The sequence below is a fragment of the Miscanthus floridulus genome, chromosome 7 (genome assembly GCF_019320115.1).
Source record: "Miscanthus floridulus cultivar M001 chromosome 7, ASM1932011v1, whole genome shotgun sequence".
In the NCBI taxonomy this organism is placed as follows: Eukaryota; Viridiplantae; Streptophyta; class Magnoliopsida; order Poales; family Poaceae; genus Miscanthus; species Miscanthus floridulus.
The window spans coordinates 110,697,811-110,718,207 of record NC_089586.1 but is presented as its reverse complement, the minus strand read 5'-3'; the positions used below and the strand labels follow the sequence as shown (position 1 = coordinate 110,718,207).

At 44.4% G+C, this 20,397-nt stretch overlaps 1 protein-coding gene across 1 annotated transcript; it reads right to left on the bottom strand.

The window, feature by feature from the left end:
- Nucleotides 1-1,785: 1,785 nt before the first annotated feature.
- On the bottom strand, nt 1,786-4,689 carry LOC136467565 (uncharacterized). Its single transcript, XM_066466322.1, has 6 exons — nt 4,443-4,689; nt 3,123-3,223; nt 2,548-2,617; nt 2,401-2,428; nt 2,248-2,305; nt 1,786-2,095 (listed from the first exon to the last, which is right to left on the bottom strand). Exons 1-6 carry the CDS (start codon nt 4,599-4,601, stop codon nt 1,999-2,001), a joined length of 513 nt encoding a protein of 170 aa, XP_066322419.1. The 5' UTR covers nt 4,602-4,689; the 3' UTR covers nt 1,786-1,998.
- Between the last annotated feature and the right edge of the window lie 15,708 nt (nt 4,690-20,397).

Genomic DNA, 20,397 nt, shown 5'->3' with positions numbered 1-20,397 from the left:
CGGGCAGGTCAGCCTTGTGATTACTCCACGCCGTCAATGCGACGACATGCACGGGAGGACAACGATTCCATACCATCGCGACCGCCCAATCGGTGTTGTTCGGGCTCGACGCCTCCACCTTCTGCTTCTACGGTCTCGGTGGCGCGGCACGGCGGGCCAGAACTCTAGGCGCACAACACGCACGGGGTGGCCGCATCAGCCAGGAGCGGCGTAATAGGCAGCACCATCAACACCGGAGACGACGGGCACGGGAGCTTGCGGGGAGGAGCGAAGGAGCGAGGGGAGGAGGCGATCCCGGCCGATGGGGAACACGCTCAGAGCCTGCCGACACCCGCTCAGTGGCCCGTGCTCGCGGTCAAGATGCACCAGTGCAGAGAACGGCACTGCCATGTAAGCCGCCCTCCCACCCGCCAGCTATCGATAGTTGCTTCGCCAATCTGTCAGCTCACCTAAAGGCAGTATGACACGTGTTTGATTCGAATGCTCATGGTTGCAAGCGGAGAACGGCTGGAGAACGACTGAACGGGTGGCTGCGGACGAGCACCCTGCGACCCTGCATTCGTCAACAACCACAGCCGCTGTCGCCGCCATCTCCACAGCCACTGCCACCAGCTCCGATGTCCTTTGTTTTGTTTGTCACCGGACGGTGCTGTGCCTGTGTGAGTTATGTATGCATTGCTTAATTCAATTCTCGATGCCGGTTGCCTTGAATGATATGTGTTCATATCGATTGGAGGATAATGCATGTGTAGGTGTCCAAGCTGGTACACGGGCCAGGCTAGCTACCTAAACGGCGTCCGGGTCTGGCCAGCAAAATCATGCTCATGCATGCATGAGTTGCTATCTGTGAGGCACGCAGGGCTGCAACCTGCAAAAGTTGAACAAGATGAGATGGCACAGGATGGCAGAGAGATGCTAGTACTCTGTACGTAGCCGGTCTCGCCTTCTACGGGGTTGGCGAGCGGGAAGGCGCGGCCGGTGCTGCTGGTGACGGGGGCCTAGGTGCTCGTCGTGGGCGAGGCGGCTTGTTGTAGAAAGTGTTCCCCCGGAAGGCAATCCTGGGATGCGGCGTGTCTGAGCCCTCTATAAGGACGTCGGCCTTGCTGCCGCGGTCACCGCGCTGCGGACCTGCGACGATGTCGCGCAACTCGCACCCATGACGACAAGCCTGGTCAAGGGTGCGCCGGCGGTGGCCCCCGGCATTCGCGGGCCGAGCGAGGGGCGCTTGAGCGCGACGCCTGGCAAGCGTGCGCAGGTTGCGACTGGGCGCGTGGCGGCGTGAGTACTGGCGCGCGGCTGTTCCCCGCACGCGCAGGCGCGGCATGCCTACCCCTACAGCCTAGGTGGGCAAGGTTGCCTCCTAGCTCGGGTCATGAGGTGGGACCACCAGCTTGCTCGAATGACCTGATGGGCGGGCTCGGGCGCCGGCGTGTGCTAGCCTGACATGGTGGCTGTCCAGACAGGCAAAACCGCCCTGCAATACCAGCCAGGGGGTTTTCTAACCGGCTTGGCAAACTTTCCTTCTTCTTTTCCTAGAGTCCAGCTTGACCTGGGCCTGTCGACAGAGCCGTTGGACACTGTCCCTCTCCCTCAGGAGTCAGGACCAGTTTAGGTCTTGCTTGGCAAGACCCAACACAGGCCCATCAACATGAAGCAATGGCGAACTGGGTCTTACCAAACCAGTCCTTACACGCTATAAATCCAAATACGCCTGGGTCACTAGGGATTCATGGAATGGAGATATGTTAACTCGGAAATTCAGAAGAAAAAAAAAACTACTGTCTGAGAGCAAAGTATGCATAAAAATTTAACGATCTGGTTAACTTTCATTGACCTATGTTACAAATCGGAAAGAGGTGGGGGAGGAAGCCAAGATGCAAACAAGTAAAACAAACGAGTTGGGGCTGCAAGAGAAGGGAGGCAATACATAAAGAATCATGTGCGGCTAGACGCTAAATTGAAGTTAATCCGCTACAGTAACCCTACAACATGGAGGAGTTAGTAGTCATCTTCGTCGTCCAGGTCTGGATCATTCGATGGCCGTAGTCTCTTGCCATCTCGCCCACCAGAGCGCCCTCCCTTCTTTGGTTTGCCTCTGTCGAAAGTAGGCAGGGAATCAGAACCAGGCATCAACACCATGAACCAAAGTTCATTTTGCAACAACTAAGACAAACTTCTTCATTCTAAGGGCTCAAATGTTTAGTTAACTTCATAAAATCACTGCAGAAATTGTATTTGGAAACTTACTGCCCATTTGCAGGAGTGCTTCCACCCTTTGAACGACCTGCTCCATACTCTCTTCCATCTGCCAGGATTATACAAGTATTGAAAATTGAAATGTGCTTTCTTTGGCACCATGGATTTAAATTTCAACCAAGAAGGAAATTTAAGAAAGCTTACCATCTCGTCCAGCCAAATGTGCATCGACCTGTATATGCACAGGAAAAGGTAGCAGAAATTAACAAACTCCAAACTTCGGAAAGCCATAGGAAAAGAATAATTTGAAGCCGTGTGCTATTCAGCAACATTTAGCAGTAATGCTCGTACCGCTGGAGAAGTAACTGATGATAGAGAGAATAACCTCTCGTCAGCCTGAAATTTCCGAGAGCGCTTAACGCTGAAATCAGTCAGAAGCCATCATGAATGTTCTATGTGATCAGCATTACATGAACTGACTCTAAAATGCAAAATCGAAAAAAAAAGAAAAAAAACTGAACATTTGCCTCTACAGAATAATCACATCACACCATAATCTCAAATGGACAATGATCACCATAGTCTAAATTATATTTCCAAAATATAAAGCTCTCATGCTGAGTTGCTGACACTACACGCAGTAGGTAAAGGAACTGGCATGACAAGACATAACACGAGCATAGAAGGATTCCTTGCACCCAAATTTTCCTCCAATAGATAGACTATACATGACCCATGCTGATATATACAGTTCTAAGGTCAGGTCTCAATCATATAGTAATGCAATCAAGGAACAGAGACATTGAAATGTCAAAAAAAAAATGATACTATAAAGAGTACTATATGCCAAAAAAATGAAGATCTCGAACTATTGAAGATTGCAACAGTTACTCAATATCAAAATAATGAAAACTTAGGTGTCTTACTTAGAGGTGTTTTTTGAGGATGACAAAAAAGATTCGAAACCCTTCAGAACACTTCCAAATTGATTAGACTCTTGTAGGTAGGTGGTCTCCATATCATAAACCTGGGATTGTCATTATCATTAGTTCAACAAAATTACTAAAAGAATGTAGACTAAGAACTTTAAATTTCTCTGGTTGCTTAATTTTTGTTCATGTCTAAAGAACAAGTTATGTTTTTTCTATTTTTGCTAAAGACAATTGCCCATCTAGATATTACTGGTCTAACAAATAAGAGCGCACTTTAAAGCGGAAGTTTACAAATATTTGAACATTTGAATGCTCCTCAGGTATATAAGTTTAACTTAGTCAACTTTACAACATGCAGGTGACACTACAGATATTCTGCTGTCTCCAGAACATAGGATTAAAAACTGCTAATTTGGTTAAAAAGGATCAACCACCAGTAGTTTGCCTCCTCGGTTGAATTGAAAGGCTTCAAACAAGGGCAATATGTATCCTTCCCTTTTATGAAAAAAGAAACATTGCCTTCTTTGATAAATCGGCTATTCAATTGATTCAAGGACGAAAGCATAAGATTCAAAACTAAAGTATATTTTCTGTATTCTGAAACCCTTAATAGAGACATGTGAGAAAGCATACTGGAATACAGAATAACTATAACTAATTCTTCTGGTCATCCTATAAGTCGAATACATTGTTTATTATTTTGTAGTTTGGTAATCAGCAAATGCAATTTGTTAGCATCAAGTGTTTCATATCACTTGAACTTAAGTGATTAGCAAAGCATATTAGGAAAGAGGGCATTTTAAGCGCATCAACAAAAATTATGTTCACCAATCTTGATTCTTCATTTAATCCAATAGCAAACTTTGGTCACTGCGTCGGTACCTCCACCGAAATGAACTCACAGTTTACTTCCATCCTCTCCAATGGTCAATGGAAACTATATTCTTTAGGATTGAAGGCCACGATGGCCCTGTGCATGTGCAATTACATCAGGGTCCAATGTAGTTGTTCTGAAACTTTGTTTTTTCACTAGGATTTGTGCTGTTCTTCAGCCAATACACACGCATTTTAGGACAAACTTTGGTTGCCACATACATCTGTGAGTCGAATTCTACGATCTCTCAGCGCCTCAAATCAAAATGTCGACCAACAGTCCTCCCGGAGAGGGAGCGGGGTTTCATATCTTTGGCAACGGCAAGTCCCGTAAGGACCCGAAGAAAGATCGCAGCTTTTGAACAACATACGCGCCTACCGACACAAACCCTAACCGAAAAGGGATTCTGGAGGGACAGTGGGAGGTGGAGAAGACCAAACCTGGCGCTCGATGGAGCGGAGCTCCTCCTGGAGCTTGGCGCGCTTGCTCATGAGCGCCGAGAGCATCGCCGTGGGGTTAGGCGCCGGTGGCGCCGGCGAGGGCGCGGAGCCCGAGGCTGCTTTGTGCGCGCCGCTCCCTCCTCCGCCTCCCGAATCCATGGCCACCGTTTCTAGGGTTTGAGTTCGCGTCCGCCTGTCCGGGATGTTGGGTTTCGGCTCGGTTGTTGTACAAGCGGGTCGTTGCCAATCGACCACGTCGCGCGCGAATCCTCGAGCGAGACCCTTTTTTATTATCATTGGATTCGTGCCATTATAATTTTCGACGCTAGGAGAAATATTATTACTATTCGTCTATTTTAAAGCATGTCATTATAATTCTTCGTTTACTACAAAAATACCACTGAATACGTATGGACGTAGCCTGGGTCTAGCTACAGCATATACGAAGACGTGTACTTTATCTCCCTGTCACTGATTACGCGGGCCCCACATGTCATCTTCTTCTTCCTCCCCTCGTCTCTCTCCTGATGAGCGCATCGAAGGGGTGTGGGCAAGAGCCGCCATTGACAGTGTGCTCGATGGGAGGAGTGGAGGGGTGGGGGCGACTGGAGGAGGAGGTTGCTGCTCGCCCGCGTGGCCGCGTGGTCTCGACGACTGCTGCGCACGTGGCCGTAGCGGGCTGGAGCTTCTCCGCCTCGAGCCCTGGCGCGGCCATGGCGGGCGGAGCTGCAGCGCGACCATGGTGGGTGGAGCTCGCGCGTAGCTATGACGGGTCGAAGCTCCCGCGTCTCGAGCTCCGCTGGTGCCACTAGGAATGGGCAAGCAGCAGCAGCTCGTGGAGCCCCATGACGACTTGACGAGGCAGAGCTTCTTGCGGTGGCTGGAGCTGGAGGCGGGTGCGCCATCGTCTTCGTCTGTGGAGCCGACGCTTCGGCGGTTGGAGATTCGCCCCTGGGGCTGCTGCTCTAGGCGGAGGAGCTTAGGCCTGCCAGCTCTGCCTGCCCGTGGCGTGCGCCATGGCCACGTGGGAGCTCCGTCCGCCATGGCAGCGCGGGAGCTCAAGGCGAAGGAGTTCTGGCTCGCCATGGCTGCGCGTGCTGCTCAACCGCGTGCTGCTGCTGCTCGGCGTGCAGCTGCTGCTCGCGGGCTGTCGGCGTGCTGCTGCTGCTGCTCGTCGTGGTCGTGGTCGCGTCGGGATGGAGAGAGAGAGGAGAAAGAAGAAGATGACATGTGGGATCCGCATGTCAGTGACATGGGTGATGAAGTATACGTCTTTATATACGCCTGCAGCTGGACCCAAACTGTATTCATACGTATTTAGTGGCATTTTTGTGGGAAACGAATAATTATAATGGCATGCTTTAAAATAAATGAATAGTAATAGCGTTTCTCCAAACGTCGAAAATTATAATGGCATGAATCCAATTAACCTCTTTTTTGGGGGGGAATTCCTTGGATGACGTTAAAAAGATCGCAATGTCCTCTTAGCATCTGGAAAAGTTTAGCGGTCTTTAGCACCACTGCTTCAACTTTTTTGTGCCTTCCATGCCACTGCCGTCAGTCTAGGCTCTAACGTCGTCAAACTGCAAGTGTAAAAAGTCGAAAATATCTTTAAGTCTAAATATGTCATTAATTTTTTTAGCATCTTAACGACTTCAAATGAAAAAACTCAAAACTAGAAAGTTGTAGATCTCGTCGAGATCTATAATTTTTATATAAAAATTATCTTCATTTAATTTCACAAAAAATATGATTTGATATGATTAATATATCTTAGAAAAATCATATCTTCTTTTACGGAATTAAATAAAGATAATTTTTATATAAAAATTATAGATCTCGACGAGATCTACAACTTTCTAGTTTTAAGTTTTTTCATTTAAAGTTGTTAAGATGCTAAAAAAATAATGACATATTTAGACTTAAGGGTATTTTCGACTTTTCACACCTGCAGTTTGACGGCAGTGGCATAGAGGGCACAAAAACGTTGGAGCAGTGGCGTTGATGACCGCTGAACTTTTCCATAGACTCATAGGACATCGCGATCTTTTTTAATGGCACACAAGGAATTTTCCTTTTTTCTTGTCAGAAGTAAAATTGCGTTGGAAATGTAAGATTGGTGCTAGATACAATGAAGTTCAGGGAGGAACTTGCTCTTGTTAATTTTGTTTTTTAACATTAAAATTTTGAGCCAAAAATGAAAGCAAGGTCATTGTGCAAATTTAGTGGAGCGACAGATTTGCATTATGTTTTTCTGGGTAAAGAGAAAGCTTTATTAGTTAAACGGTAATGATATGTTACAGGTGTTCATTCCGTGACTCGTGTCTGGACGCGGCTCATCCTTATCCACTCATCTGCATAACCCACTCGCAATGCACTACACCCCCCCCCTCGGCTCGCGCGGGACAGACTCCCTTGCCCGCACCACCCCCACTCGTGGGACGAACTTTGTCTGCGCCGCTCGCCGGCTCTATCCCCGCTCGAGGTTCACGAGACAAACTCCGCCGGCGCCACCCTCGTCCGCGCCGCGTGCCTCCCTCGCCTAGGCTCATGGCTCCCACAACAGCCGCGCTCCATCCGCCTGCCATGGCCACTATCAAGGTCCGTGCCGCCGTCGAGCTCCGCACTGGTGACCTCCACGTACTCTATGGCATCGAGCTCCGCGTCGACATCGAGCTCCACAACGACGAGCTCCAATCGTCTAAGTAGCAAGGTGACATAGCACTGAAAGCATATGTTGCAAGCGTATGTTTTAAGTGTTATAGTTGTTTCAGAGGTATGTTGCAAGAGTTTTGAATGGATGTTACAAAAGTAGATCAGGATGTTGCATATGTTGTAATTTTTGTATACTTATGTTGCAAACGTCTATTTCCAATGTTTCATCTATTTTTATCAGACGTATGTTGCGAGTGTGTTTATCTAGATGTAGCATATGTTTCACACATATGTTGCAAGTGTTTTATCTACATGTTGCGTTTGTGTTATACTATTTTTTCAAGTGTTTCATGTGTTTTTTAAGTGTTTCAGACGCATATTTCAAGCGCTTTATCTGCCTTCAGACGTATGTTGCAAGTGTTATATCTGGATGTTTCAAAAGTAGATCGGGTGTTGCATCTCCCTCCTTGCCTTTTGCTGCCTTGCATCCTTCTCAGACTGGGGAGGGGGCGTGCCGGGGCCCAACGGAGGGACGCACCGGAGGATGGTGGCGCGGACGCGAGCGCACGCTCTCTCCTTTGTTACACGGGTAGATAGCGCTTCAGTTCACTTTTTCTGTTACGTGGGAAAGCTTAGATGGGATGCTTCCATTGCTGGCCCTAAGACTAGGACCTGGGCCACGATTCGGTTGGTTGGGACTGGGAGCTATGTTCGAACACAGTAGATACAATGAAGATAATTTCTAAAGTTAGTAATGAAACACAAGTATGAAACTTTTTTAATGGCTTGTGAGTAATAAATAACATTTATGATGGCACACAGCTAAAAGTCAAAGGACCTAGGATACCGCCTAGAGGGGGGTGAATAGGTGCTTCTAAAAATTAACACCTTTAAATGCGGAAACGATTAATAAAGAGAGTTTCCAAAATGAAAACTCTAAATTAAGTGTAGTACCACCCCTCACAAGTTAGCCACAGAGTAAACAAGGTATAAAGAATATATATAGAAGTTATAACTGAAAGTGCTTTTGCCCCCTATGTGGGTTTTGGTGTATTGATGACATCCAAATTAGGGACTAATGTGATCTTAATGAGATATGTTGCAGCTATTAGTCCCATGAAAGATTCAAAGAGTTGATAAAGATGAAATGGTATCCCTCAATTCTTGAAGTTGCAAAGGCGGACGAATTCAAAACGATCTCTAAAGGTTTTAATTTTGTTTTTGAGTTTAGGATCCGCCGCACTATAAAGAGGGATGCAAGTTTAGTTGGTCTGAGGAAGATAGAGTGCTCAAGCATTTAAATAAAATCAAAAGAGTGTCACTCTAGCACTTCATGAGCACATAGAATAATTTTCTGTAACTTTCGGTGTCGGAAGTCCCGACGTAAGTCGGAACTCCCGACAGTCGGAAGTCCCGAACTAAGCCAGGAGTCTCGGCACCTGTGCTTCTGACTGCTCGGTCTGTGCACGTCGGAAGTCCCGACGTTCGCCGGGAGTTCCGACACTGACCTGACCAAAGCCGGGAGTCCCGGCCTCAGCAGTGCTGGCTGTTTGATTAACTGTGCTCGTCGGAAGTCCCGACGATCATCGGGAGTTCCGACCGTCGGAAGTCCCGACGTTTGCCAGGAGTTCCGACACTGACTTTCCCCGTGGACTTCTGAACCTTTGGGAACAGTATTTTCTGCTTTCGTCGGAAGTCCCGGGATCTGCGTCGAGACTCCCGACGTAGATCTGAACGGTTGGATTTTCACTTGGAGTATAAATACTCCTCTCTTCACTTCTAACCGTTACGGACTCATTTCACAGTTGACTCACTTCGTGCTGAATAGCTCCCAAGCAACACAAGCACCCCTCTCCTTCCTCCCCTGCTCTAATCTTCGATTCCCTTAGGTTTTGAGTGAAAGGAGAGTGGATTAAGTGAGAGCATCACTTTGGAAAGCTTGATCACTTGATTTCTTCGTCAAGCCGGTTGATTTTGCGTCTATTACTCTTGGGGCTTTGCCCCTAGCCGGCTAGGCGTTGCCCTAGAGCTTCCATCTTGTGGAAGAGCCTTGGGAAGTTTGTATCACCCTTCGATTTCTTAGTGGAAAGCTCAAGTGACCTTTGTGGTCGCTTTGAGAGAGGCAAGGAGGTGGAAAAGACTCCGACCTTAGTGGTCACCTCAACAACGAGGACGTAGGAGCTTCTTTATGGGGTTGCCAAACCTCGGGATAAATCCTTGTGCCCCGCGTGCTTGTTGTTGTTGTGATTGCTTGAGATTACTTGTATGTGTTTGTCTCTTTGTTTCCAAAATCTCCATTTTAGGGTTTGGACTCGATCTACGGTTTGGAGGCATTACGGCGTCAAGGGAGTGACCCAACATCTTCACCAAACCACTAGGAAGTGAGGTTGTAAGTTTATTTATCCGCAAAGTTAAATTTGGCACTGCTTTTGTAGTTCACGTAGGCGTCGGAAATGCTGACGTTTGCGTCGAAACTTCTGATAACGTCGGGAGTTCCGACCTAAATGTCGGGACTTCCGACAGTGGCTGACAGATTTGAACTTAGCATTTGTAGTAAATTTTTAGATATGCCTATTCACCCCCCCTCTAGGCATTGTTAGATCCTTTCAATTGGTATCAGAGCAAGGTCTTCTCTTTGCGTTTCACCACGTGAGAAGAAACAATGTCGGAGACCGACAAGATGCAAGCCGTTGCCGTCGAAATGGCCAAGAAAATAGCTGAAGAGTTGATGAGTACTCAAGTCAAGCTCTTTCAAGATGAAATGAAAAAGATGCAAGATGAGATGAGCAAGTTGAAGGAAGAATTGAGCAAGAAGGTTGATGATGCAATAAGTGGCAAGAATGATATTAGTGACAAGAATGAAGTAAACAAAGATGCCGCTAGTGATATTGGAGCCGGTGAGCATGCTCATGGAAAAGGAATATATTCACACATGAGTTTTGACTATGGACAAATCATGAAAGGTTCAACACTACATACTCCGTCCGTCAATATTGGCAAGCCACCTCACTTTGATGGAACAAGATACACCGATTGGTCTTACAAGATGAAGATGCATCTAATAGCCGCAAGACTTTGGGAAGTTGTGGATGTTGGTGTGATGATTCCTACCGATGAAGATAGAGAGATAACTCCGGAAGAAGTGCACAACCTCCATCAAAATGCACAAGCCGTAGCATTGCTTGTGTCAAGCCTAGCTCCGGATGAATTTAGAAAAGTGAATGGAATGGAAAGTGCAAAGCAAATTTGGGATACTTTAAAAGTATCATTTGAAGGAGATAAAAGTGTGAGAAAAGGCAACATAGAGTTACTTCATGGTGAATTGGAAAGATTTGTATTCTTGCAAAATGAAACAACACAATCCATGTTTGATAGGCTCATGGCATTGGTCAACCGCATAAGAGCTCTTGGTAGCAACGAATAGGATGACAACAAAGTTGCTAGAAAGATGTTGAGAACCTATAGAGCCAAGAACAACATGCTAGCGTCCGTGATCATGGAAAGGCCTGGTTATGATGAGATGACACCTCAAGAAGTTCTTTCAAAGCTCAAGCATCATGAGTGTCTAGATGAAGATGCAATCAATGCTAACAATCAAAATCCTAATGCAATGGGATTCAACAAGAGTGCCGCCCTTAAAGCAACTCAACAACATGAAGGTCAAGTTTCAAGTCTAGAAAAGAAGAAGAAAGTGAAGGATGATTCCTCAAGTGGAGAAGAAGATTCCGATACGGAGGTTGCATTTGTGATTAGAAATCTTAGAAAGTTTATGAAGAAGAAAAACAACCGCAAGACCTATGGTGATGGTAAGGAAGGTTCAAAAAGAGATTTTGCTATGGATGTGGTCAAGTTGGTCACTTCATAGCCGATTGTCCTAATGAGAAAAAGAAGCACAAGCATGACAAGGATGAAGATAAGAAGAACAAAGGCAAGAAGAGAGGTGAAGCTCATCTTGGGGAAGAATGGAAGTCAAGTGATAGTAAATCAAGTGATGATGAGAAGAAGAAGAAGGGAGCCGCAAACATCGCCATCCACCACTCTTCTTCACCGACCATGATCTTTCCCGACTCAACTTCATCACCAAAGCTCTTCTCCAACCTATCTTCATCACCGAGGCTCTTCTCCAACCTCATCGACAATGACTACTACACCCCAACTTGTCTCATGGCAAAAGGGGAGAAGGTACATACTACACCCATTTCCTCTAGTGATGAGTATGATAGTTGTGATGATAACATAGAAGAAATTAAAGCAACCATGATAAAGAAGTTTGGTAAAAAGGCATTCACTAAAATAAAAATGCTAATGAAGAAATTAGAGAAGAGGGATAGATGCTTAGAGTTGCAAGAAGATATAATTACTCAAGAAAGAGAGAAAAACCTTGCACTTGAAGCATCTATCGCCGAGGAAAAGATGAAGGTTGAGAAGTTAACCGTTGAATTATCTTTAGCTAATGACTCAATTGGGAAATTGACTAAGGAACATTCCTCGGTTAATGATCAAATAGCTAGCCTTAAGAATGAAAAGAGTATAGCTCAAGAAAGCCTCACAAGCTTGAAAGAAAAATATCAAAATCTTGAGCTAAACTATAGTACTCTTTGGGCTAGCACTTCAACTTCTCCTAAGGCAACCGAAGTCTCTAATGTCTCCACTAGTGATGGTTGTAAAAGATGCTACAAAATTGATGTAAATGCATATGCAACTAACCTTGTTGAGTTAGAGAAGAAAAACAAGGAGATTCATAGGTTGGAGATGATATTGAAGAATGGGTGTAAGTGTCAAGAGCAATCTAACAAGACTATATACAAGTCATCAAGGCACCCATCAATCAAGGAAGGCATTGGCTACAATAGGTATGATGGAAAGGCAAATGGAAGGAATATAATAAATGGTGTGCCTTGTGTGAAGTTCAACAAGGGCGTTGCTCTTGATGAGCTTATATGCAAGGCCAACAACAAGGTATACATTCCAAAGATTCAACCTACAAATACCAAGACAATCAAGACAAAGCAATCCGATGTCCTCAAGCCACAAGCACCACTTCTACGGTGCTATGCTAGTGACTATATGTGTTGTTGGGGCAAGGATGGCAAGATTGTGGTTAAGTATGTTGGTGCCCAAAAGAGAAAGGAAATTATGAGGAGTGTTTGGGTGCCCAAGTTTTATGTGACTAACCCCTTAGGACCCAAATCTTTTTGGGTACCTAAAACAAAAGCATAATTTATTTTTGTAGGAATATTCCTCCGGTGGAACAAGTTGGGTGTTGGATAGTGGATGCACCAATCATATGACCGGAGAGAAGGACATGTTCACATCATTTCAACCAAGTCATGATCAAAGTGGAAATATTGTGTTTGGTGACAATGGAAAAGGTGAAGTACTCGGTTTGGGTAAAATTGCAATATCAAATGATAATTCCATTTCCAATGTCTTACTTGTGAATTCGTTGAGATACAATTTGTTGTCCGTTTTACAACTTTGTGAGATGGGTTACAATTGTCTCTTTACGGATAAGGGTGTGGAAGTCTATAGAAGAGAGGATTCCTCTATTGCATTTACGGGTCATTTAAAGGGGAAACTCTATCTAGTTGATTTCACATCAAATAGAGTAAATCTCGAGACTTGTTTAATGGCAAAATCTAGCATGGGTTGGTTATGGCATCGCCGACTTGCCCATGTTGGGATGAGGAACTTGGCCAAACTTCAAAAAGGCAAACACATCCTTGGACTAACAAATGTTTTTTTTGAGAAAGATAGGATTTGTAGTGCATGCCAAGCGGGAAAACAAGTTGGAGCTAAACATCCCGTCAAGAATGTTGTGACAACCGAAAGGCCATTGGAGTTGTTTCACATGGACATATTTGGACCCATCGCTTATATAAGCATTGGTGGTAACAAATATGGCTTTGTAATTGTTGATGATTATTCTCGTTTCACTTGGGTATTCTTTTTGCGTGAAAAGAGTGAAGTCCAAGGAATCTTCAAGAAGTTTGCTAAAAGAGCCTAAAATGAGTTTGATGTCAAAATCAAGAGAGTTAGAAGTGACAACGGGACGGAGTTCAAGAACACCAACATTAAAGAGTTTCTTGATGTAGAAGGAGTCAAGCATGAGTTTTCGGTTCTATATACTCCACAACAAAATGGTGTTGTGGAGAGGAAGAACCGAACGCTCATAGAAGCTGCAAGAGCAATGTTGGATGAGTACAAGACCCCAACTAATTATTGGGCGGAAGCGGTCAACACAGCATGTCATGCCATCAACCGCCTACGAACTTCTAACCGGTAAAAAGCCTAAGGTGTACTACTTTAGAGTTTTTGGATCCAAGTGTTTCATACTTAACAAGAAATCCAAAAGTTCTAAGTTTGCACCAAAGGTTGATGAAGGTTTCATGCTTGGTTATGGTACTAACGAACATGGATATCATGTTTTCAATAAAACCACCGGTTTGATTGAAATTGCGGTAGACGTGACTTTTGATGAAACCGACGGCTCTCAAAAGGAGCAAGTCAATGTTGAGAATGTAGGTAATGAGGAAGCCCCACATGAAGCAATCAAGAAGCTTGCTATTGGTGAAGTGAAGCCCGTTGAAGACGAAGATGAAGACCATGTTGTGCGTAATGATCTTGATCCAACCATTCATCATGTTTCATCAAATGAACATGGTGAAGCCTCCGCAACAAGAAACAATCAAGATGGGAGATCAAATGAAGCACAAGGTCAATCTCATGAAGATGGTGTCAACAATGAGCGAGCTCAACCACAACTCAACAATGAAGAAAGAAGTGAAGTCAACCCTCCGCAAGCTCATGATTGTGATCTTCCAATCAATCATGACTGTGATGATGATGATGATGATGGGTAGTTGGTTTCTCATGAGGCCTACCCCTTTTGGCACTTGTTGACAAAGGAGGAGTGTTAGGCTTTGATTTATTGTAATAAGTTAGTTGGTCTTTATGTTTTGGAACTTTAAAACCTTTAGCGTGTATGAACTATGTCATGTGGTGGCAATCGTGTGATGGACAACTATCTATTTATATGTGTGTGATGGATGATTGTAGGATAAGTTATGTTTTAATCTATCGTATTTGCTTGTGCTTATCTCTACTTGTCATGATGAATGTTTTTTTTGTATGGCCATATGTTGCTTCAAGTTTCTACTTTGAAATCTTGGCCATCATACTTCTTTTTACTTGTTGTGTGAAATAACATGTCATATTGCATCTCTTTTCACCGATACTTATTTGTTCACACATACTTGTTGCACCCCACGGATTGCAAAATTTAGGGGGAGCTTTTGTCTTGGTGTATGCAATCATGTATACATGATTTCAAATTGAAATTCAAATTCATACATACATCAAGGGGGAGCTCTCCATAAATTTTGGGGTTCAAAAGTTTTAAAATCTTTCATTCTTATAAAAGCCTAAGTTGGTTGTCATCAATTACCAAAAAAGGGGAGATTGAAAGTGCTTTTGCCCCCTATGTGGTTTTTGGTGTATTGATGACATCCAAATTAGGGACTAATGTGATCTTAATGAGATATGTTGCAGCTATTAGTCCCATGAAAGATTCAAAGAGTTGATAAAGATGAAATGGTATCCCTCAATTCTTGAAGTTGCAAAGGCGGACGAATTCAAAATGATCTCCAAAGGTTTTAATTTTGTTTTTGAGTTTAGGATCCGCCGCACTATAAAGAGGGATGCAAGTTTAGTTGGTCTGAGGAAGATAGAGTGCTCAAGCATTTAAATAAAATCAAAAGAGTGTCACTCTAGCACTTCACGAGCACATAGAATAATTTTCTGTGACTTTCGGTATCGGAAGTCCCAACATAAGTCGGAACTCCCAACAGTCAGAAGTCCCGACCTAAGCTAGGAGTCCTGGCACCTGTGCTTTTGACTGCTCGCTGTCTGTGCACGTCGGAAGTCCCGACGTTCGCCGAGAGTTCCGACACTGACCTGACCAAAGCCGGGAGTCCCAGCCTCAGCAGTGCTGGCTGTTTGATTAACTGTGCTCGTCGAAAGTCCCGACGATCGTCGGGAGTTCCGACCGTCGGAAGTCCCGACGTTTGCTGGGAGTTTCGACACTGACTTTCCCCGTGGACTTCTGAACCTTTGGGAACAGTATTTTCTGCTTTCGTCGGAAGTCCCGGGATCTGCGTCGGGACTCCCGACGTAGATCTAAACGGTTGGATTTTCACTTGGAGTATAAATACTCCTCTCTTCACTTCTAACCATTACGGACTCATTTCACAGTTGACTCACTTCGTGCTGAATAGCTCCCAAGCAACACAAGCACCCCTCTCCTTCCTCCCCTGCTCTAATCTTCGATTCCCTTAGGTTTTGAGTGAAAGGAGAGTGGATTAAGTGAGAGCATCACTTTGGAAAGCTTGAGCACTTGATTTCTTCGTCAAGCCGGTTGATTTTGCGTCTATTACTCTTGGGGCTTTGCCCCTAGCCGGCTAGGCATTGCCCTAGAGCTTCCATCTTATGGAAGAGCCTTGGGAAGTTTGTATCACCCTTCGATTTCTTAGTGGAAAGCTCAAGTGACCTTTGTGGTCGCTTTGAGAGAGGCAAGGAGGTGGAAAAGACTCCGACCTTAGTGGTCACCTCAACAACGAGGACGTAGGAGCTCCTTTGTGGGGTTGCCGAACCTCGGGATAAATCCTTGTGTCCCACGTGCTTGTTGTTGTTGTGATTGCTTGAGATTACTTGTATGTGTTTGTCTCTTTGTTTCCAAAATCTCCATTTTAGGGTTTGGACTCGATCTACGGTTTGGAGGCATTACGGCGTCAAGGGAGTGACCCAACATCTTCACCAAACCACTAGGAAGTGAGGTTGTAAGTTTATTTATCCACAAAGTTAAATTTGGCACTGCTTTTGTAGTTCACGTAGGCGTCGGAACTGCTGACGTTTGCGTCGGAACTTCTGATAACGTCGGGAGTTCCGACCCAAACGTCGGGACTTCCGACAGTGGCTGACAGATTTGAACTTAGCATTTGCAGTAAATTTTTAGATATGCCTATTCACCCCCCTCTAGGCATTGTTAGATCCTTTCAATAACCCTTGTAATACAGAGTTAGAACAAAGAATGAATATATTCAGCACAGGCAGGAATTATCGGACGTGTCCGGTATGCACGGTTTCTGCAGAGCAACCCCGAACTTGCTCCTTTCGATTTCTATCTTCAAACCAAACTGTAGGCACCTACTAGAGATGATGATATACACAAAGAGCCTGCACAAAAGCTAGAGCAACACAAATATCAAATGAAATATGAATTGAGACACGATATTTGTTTTACCGAAGTTCAGACTCGTTCGAGTCCTACTCTACGTTGAGGGGGGCGGGCGACCCAGCGAAGGTCAGTCCTAGAGAGTACCATGAAGGTCACACTAGCCCGAGTCTTTTCTAACTCCTTTTCCTCATTCCACAAGTTGATTCCAAGGCGACGGAATCGACCGTTACAAACTTTCCGAGACACACCATAATCTCTCGGGTGCTCTCCGGTGATGCCTAACCATCTAGGACCGAAGAGTCCAAGAGTAACAAATGCAAATCACGAGATTGACAATATGCACAAGTGCTCAAGTGGTGACTTGCTCTCTTTTTCAAATTCTCTCTTAACCCACAAATGGATTTTGCGATTTGGATCACACACTCACTAAGAGAGGGTTTACGAGAGTTGGTAAGGCTCAAAAACGTGTATGTGTATCAACAGAATCAATAGCCTCAAAAGGTGGAGGCTTGGGGGTATTTTATAGCCTCCTTGGGGAAACTAGCTATTTTATAGCCGTTGTCATACATACCGGACACGTCCGGTATGACTTACACTGTGCCAACAATAACTGAGTTACAGTAACGTTATGAGGCGTCGAAACTCCCGATGAATGCTAGAACTTCTGACCGTCGAAACTCTCGACTTACGTCGATACTCCCACCCTCAACACATTTGAAAACTAAGGTAACTAAGTTAAAGTATGTGAGGTGTTAGAACTCCCGACTCACGTCGGAACTCTCGACCCTCAAGGCATTTGAAAACTAGCCGTTGGCTTCTGGCCGTCCATACCGGAGTACCGGACATGTCCGATATGACCACCATAGTGAATTCTCAAAGTCAGTTAAGCATGAGACGTCAGAACTCTCGACCATTGCTAGAACTCCCGATCGTCGGAACATTCAACTCACGCCAAAACTCCTAACGAACCAACCCGACATCAACAATATTGTCATTGCTAGACAAATACCAGACACGTCCGGTATTGCCAGACCAGCAAAAATTAGTTAGCTCTTTTGTCTCTTAAACACTCTGAAAACTCACATGGGTTGGCTTGAGCACTTATGAAACATTATCTATCAACATGATGCATCCCTCTTAATTGTACGATATTCCTATTAACTCAAATTTAAAAGTATAACGAATTTAAACCTTTTGAGTTGATCTCTTTCAACCGAAGCCACGTATTCCACTCATCATCAAGTGAGGGTGCGAACATGTTGATATCGATCTTTTCACTTGAGCATAGCCATCTTGGGCACGTGACTTGATTCCATTCATCAAATTTGAATAATCCCAAATGTATCAAGTCACTTCCATCAAACACTCCAATAGTGATTTGATCCTCCACATAGACATGACCATCATAGCTTGATTAGTACCTCAACTAAATGCAAGTACTTCCTTCTTCACCCTAGCTAGGTTCTTTGGCCGCCAAGCCGTCACTTGCCCTTCACCCTTGCTTAGTACCTCGAAGCTTTTCCTTGCTATCTTCATCATCTCAAGCCATCAAGTCACATCTTGTGTTGAATCATCCATTCATTTGTATTGTTATATTTTTCATTTCAATTTAGCAAGCTTTAAATATGAGACCATTCCATATGCAATCCCTCATGACTTATTAATTAATTCATACAAGCTTGCTTTCACATAGTACATGAAAATCCCATAATAAATAAGCCTTTGTATAAATTCCATTTGCATTATTGTCTTGTACTTGAACTAGATTGTTTATATAACAACACATCATTTTGGCTTTCATTAAGTACCTGTGAGATAACCTATTTCCTATCCACACTTAGCAAACAGGTTAGACCTTTAATCACATTGCCATTCAATCATCCAAAACCCACTAAAGGGCTAGATGCACTTTCAATCTCCCCCTTTTTGGTGATCGATGACAACTTAATTAAAGCTTACAAAAGAATATAAATATTTATACTTTTGGGTTCAATGATTTATGAGAGGCTCCCCCTTAATATGTGCTTATGATTAGAATCCACAAAATGACCTTAAATGTCAATTGCACATACTAAAACATATAGGAGACTCTCCCTAAATCATTGCATCCATGGGGTGCATGTGTGTGTGACAAAGTAAAACCGTGATGCATATGACAAGATATATCACACAAGAATAAATATAAAGACATCACATCAAATATTTTCATTCTAGCATGCATAGTCCTTATGAAAATTAATATAGCACATGTATGTCACACATAGCACTCATTACACATTTTCTTAAGCCCACAAGCCACTAATAATATAAATAAAGATCATGTCTTAAGAGATACAAAGATAAAGCATAAGTGAGTCTTATCTCTCACATGATACAATCTATCTCAAAAGATTACATTAATGAAGCTTAAGAAACTATAGCCTGCAGTACATATCTTCAGGTACAAAGATAAGCAAATGAAACTATCCTAAAGCTTTAATCAGTCTCTCTCCCCTTTTGTCATCTATCACCACAAAGGTCCAACAATGACATACTAAGGACAAAGGGACTGCAAGCTGTCTCTGATAGCTGTGATCATTTATCATCATCTTTATCTCTACCAGCATCCTCATCATCTGAGCGTGTAGCATCGGCTAGACGAGAACCACCTGCACCAAATGGGTCATAGAAACTACCCGTGAGGTCACTCCACCAGTCTAAAGCATACTCATCTATAGCACAGGGACATGGCTGAGAGTGAGTAGGCACCCGAGCCTATAGTGGTAAAGTGTCAGGGTACTCTAGAGCCTGCTGCTGCTGCTGCTGTCACTGAAGGAACTCAGCAAACTCTATGTTGTACCTACCCTGCTGCTGCTCCTCAGTCTTAGGCTCACTAGCTGCCTCATCTAATAGTGGAGACCTAGGAGGATCAAGCTCAAGTCTAGAAGCAATCTACTTTAAAGTCTAAGTATCCTTCCTCCTAGCCTCCCTCTCCTTCTGCTGACAGGTTCATATGTTCTTACACATCCCAAAGATAGCACTGAACATCTTGTGAATAGGAGAAGGAGGACTATGGTGATGTGAAGAAGAACATGAAGGAGCATGTGGTAGAGGGGAAGCTCGTCCTGCTGCTGCACCACCTACTAGTGCATCTGCCTCTAGTGCTGCTGCTGCTCCTCCTAGTCCTGCTAGAGGTACCCCAACCTCAGGCAAGTCTGCAACAATCTTCAAGGCCTTATATACCTAATCATACTTAAATGTATGCCCTGTGACCTGCTCAATCATGTGCATGATGTAGGGAGCAAAACCATAGCCCTTAAGGGGCCTCTCACCTACACTCTGGATCTTACACCAGATAAAGCCAAAAATGTTGAAGGGCCAAGTATCAGGTGCCATCCTATGGAGTAGGTTCCTGGAGTAATCTGTGATATTTCCCTTATCTCCACCCTTGTAATCAATGGTCTTCCTGAACATCCTATCTAGGTATCTGTAAGTAGGGTGAAGACCTAGAACCTTACCCACTACTCCTCTCTCACCTCCTGGTGGGTACATGTAGGCAAGCTGCTCTAGAGGCAACACCTGCTCTGTGTGGATCCTATCTTTCTGAAGATCATCATCTAAGAAGCCAAGTAGAGCTGCAAAAGCATCATAATCAACACTGTACCATTGGCCCTTAAGCATCCAGTGCATATGCCTCTCATCCTCCTCAACATACAGAGTGGCGTAGAACTGAGCTACCACCTCTGTGTTCTAGTCATGCTGGAACTCTATAATCTCATAAACCCCTGTATGCTCACAAATAGCAATAGCGTGATCAATGGAGGCCTTCTGCAAATCTCTGACATACTGTCAGTCAATCCACTGAGACCTAGCAATCACTGGGTTCCTGGCGAGGATCACACTAGTGTAGAAGTCCATATAAATGGCTGTCTAAAATCGATGATCAAACTGAATCCTCGACAAGCCCCTTGGATCAATTCTTCTTTCATCTTTGGCCCTTCTGGTCATACCTTTTCCCTGATAGTCAACTATGGCAACATAAGAGGGTACACTAGGTGGATGTGGCTCAAGTAAACCATAGTGCAT

Bases quoted from the DNA above. Each gene is read 5' to 3' on its own strand.
- LOC136467565 (XM_066466322.1), bottom strand. From the start codon at position 4,601: ATGGATTCGGGAGGCGGAGGAGGGAGCGGCGCGCACAAAGCAGCCTCG. The intron at 2,429-2,547 runs GTACGAGCATTA...GTGCATATACAG, and splicing joins CATCAGTTACTTCTCCAGCG to GTCGATGCACATTTGGCTGG. The intron at 2,096-2,247 runs GTAAGTTTCCAA...TACTTTCGACAG, and splicing joins AGCACTCCTGCAAATGGGCA to AGGCAAACCAAAGAAGGGAG.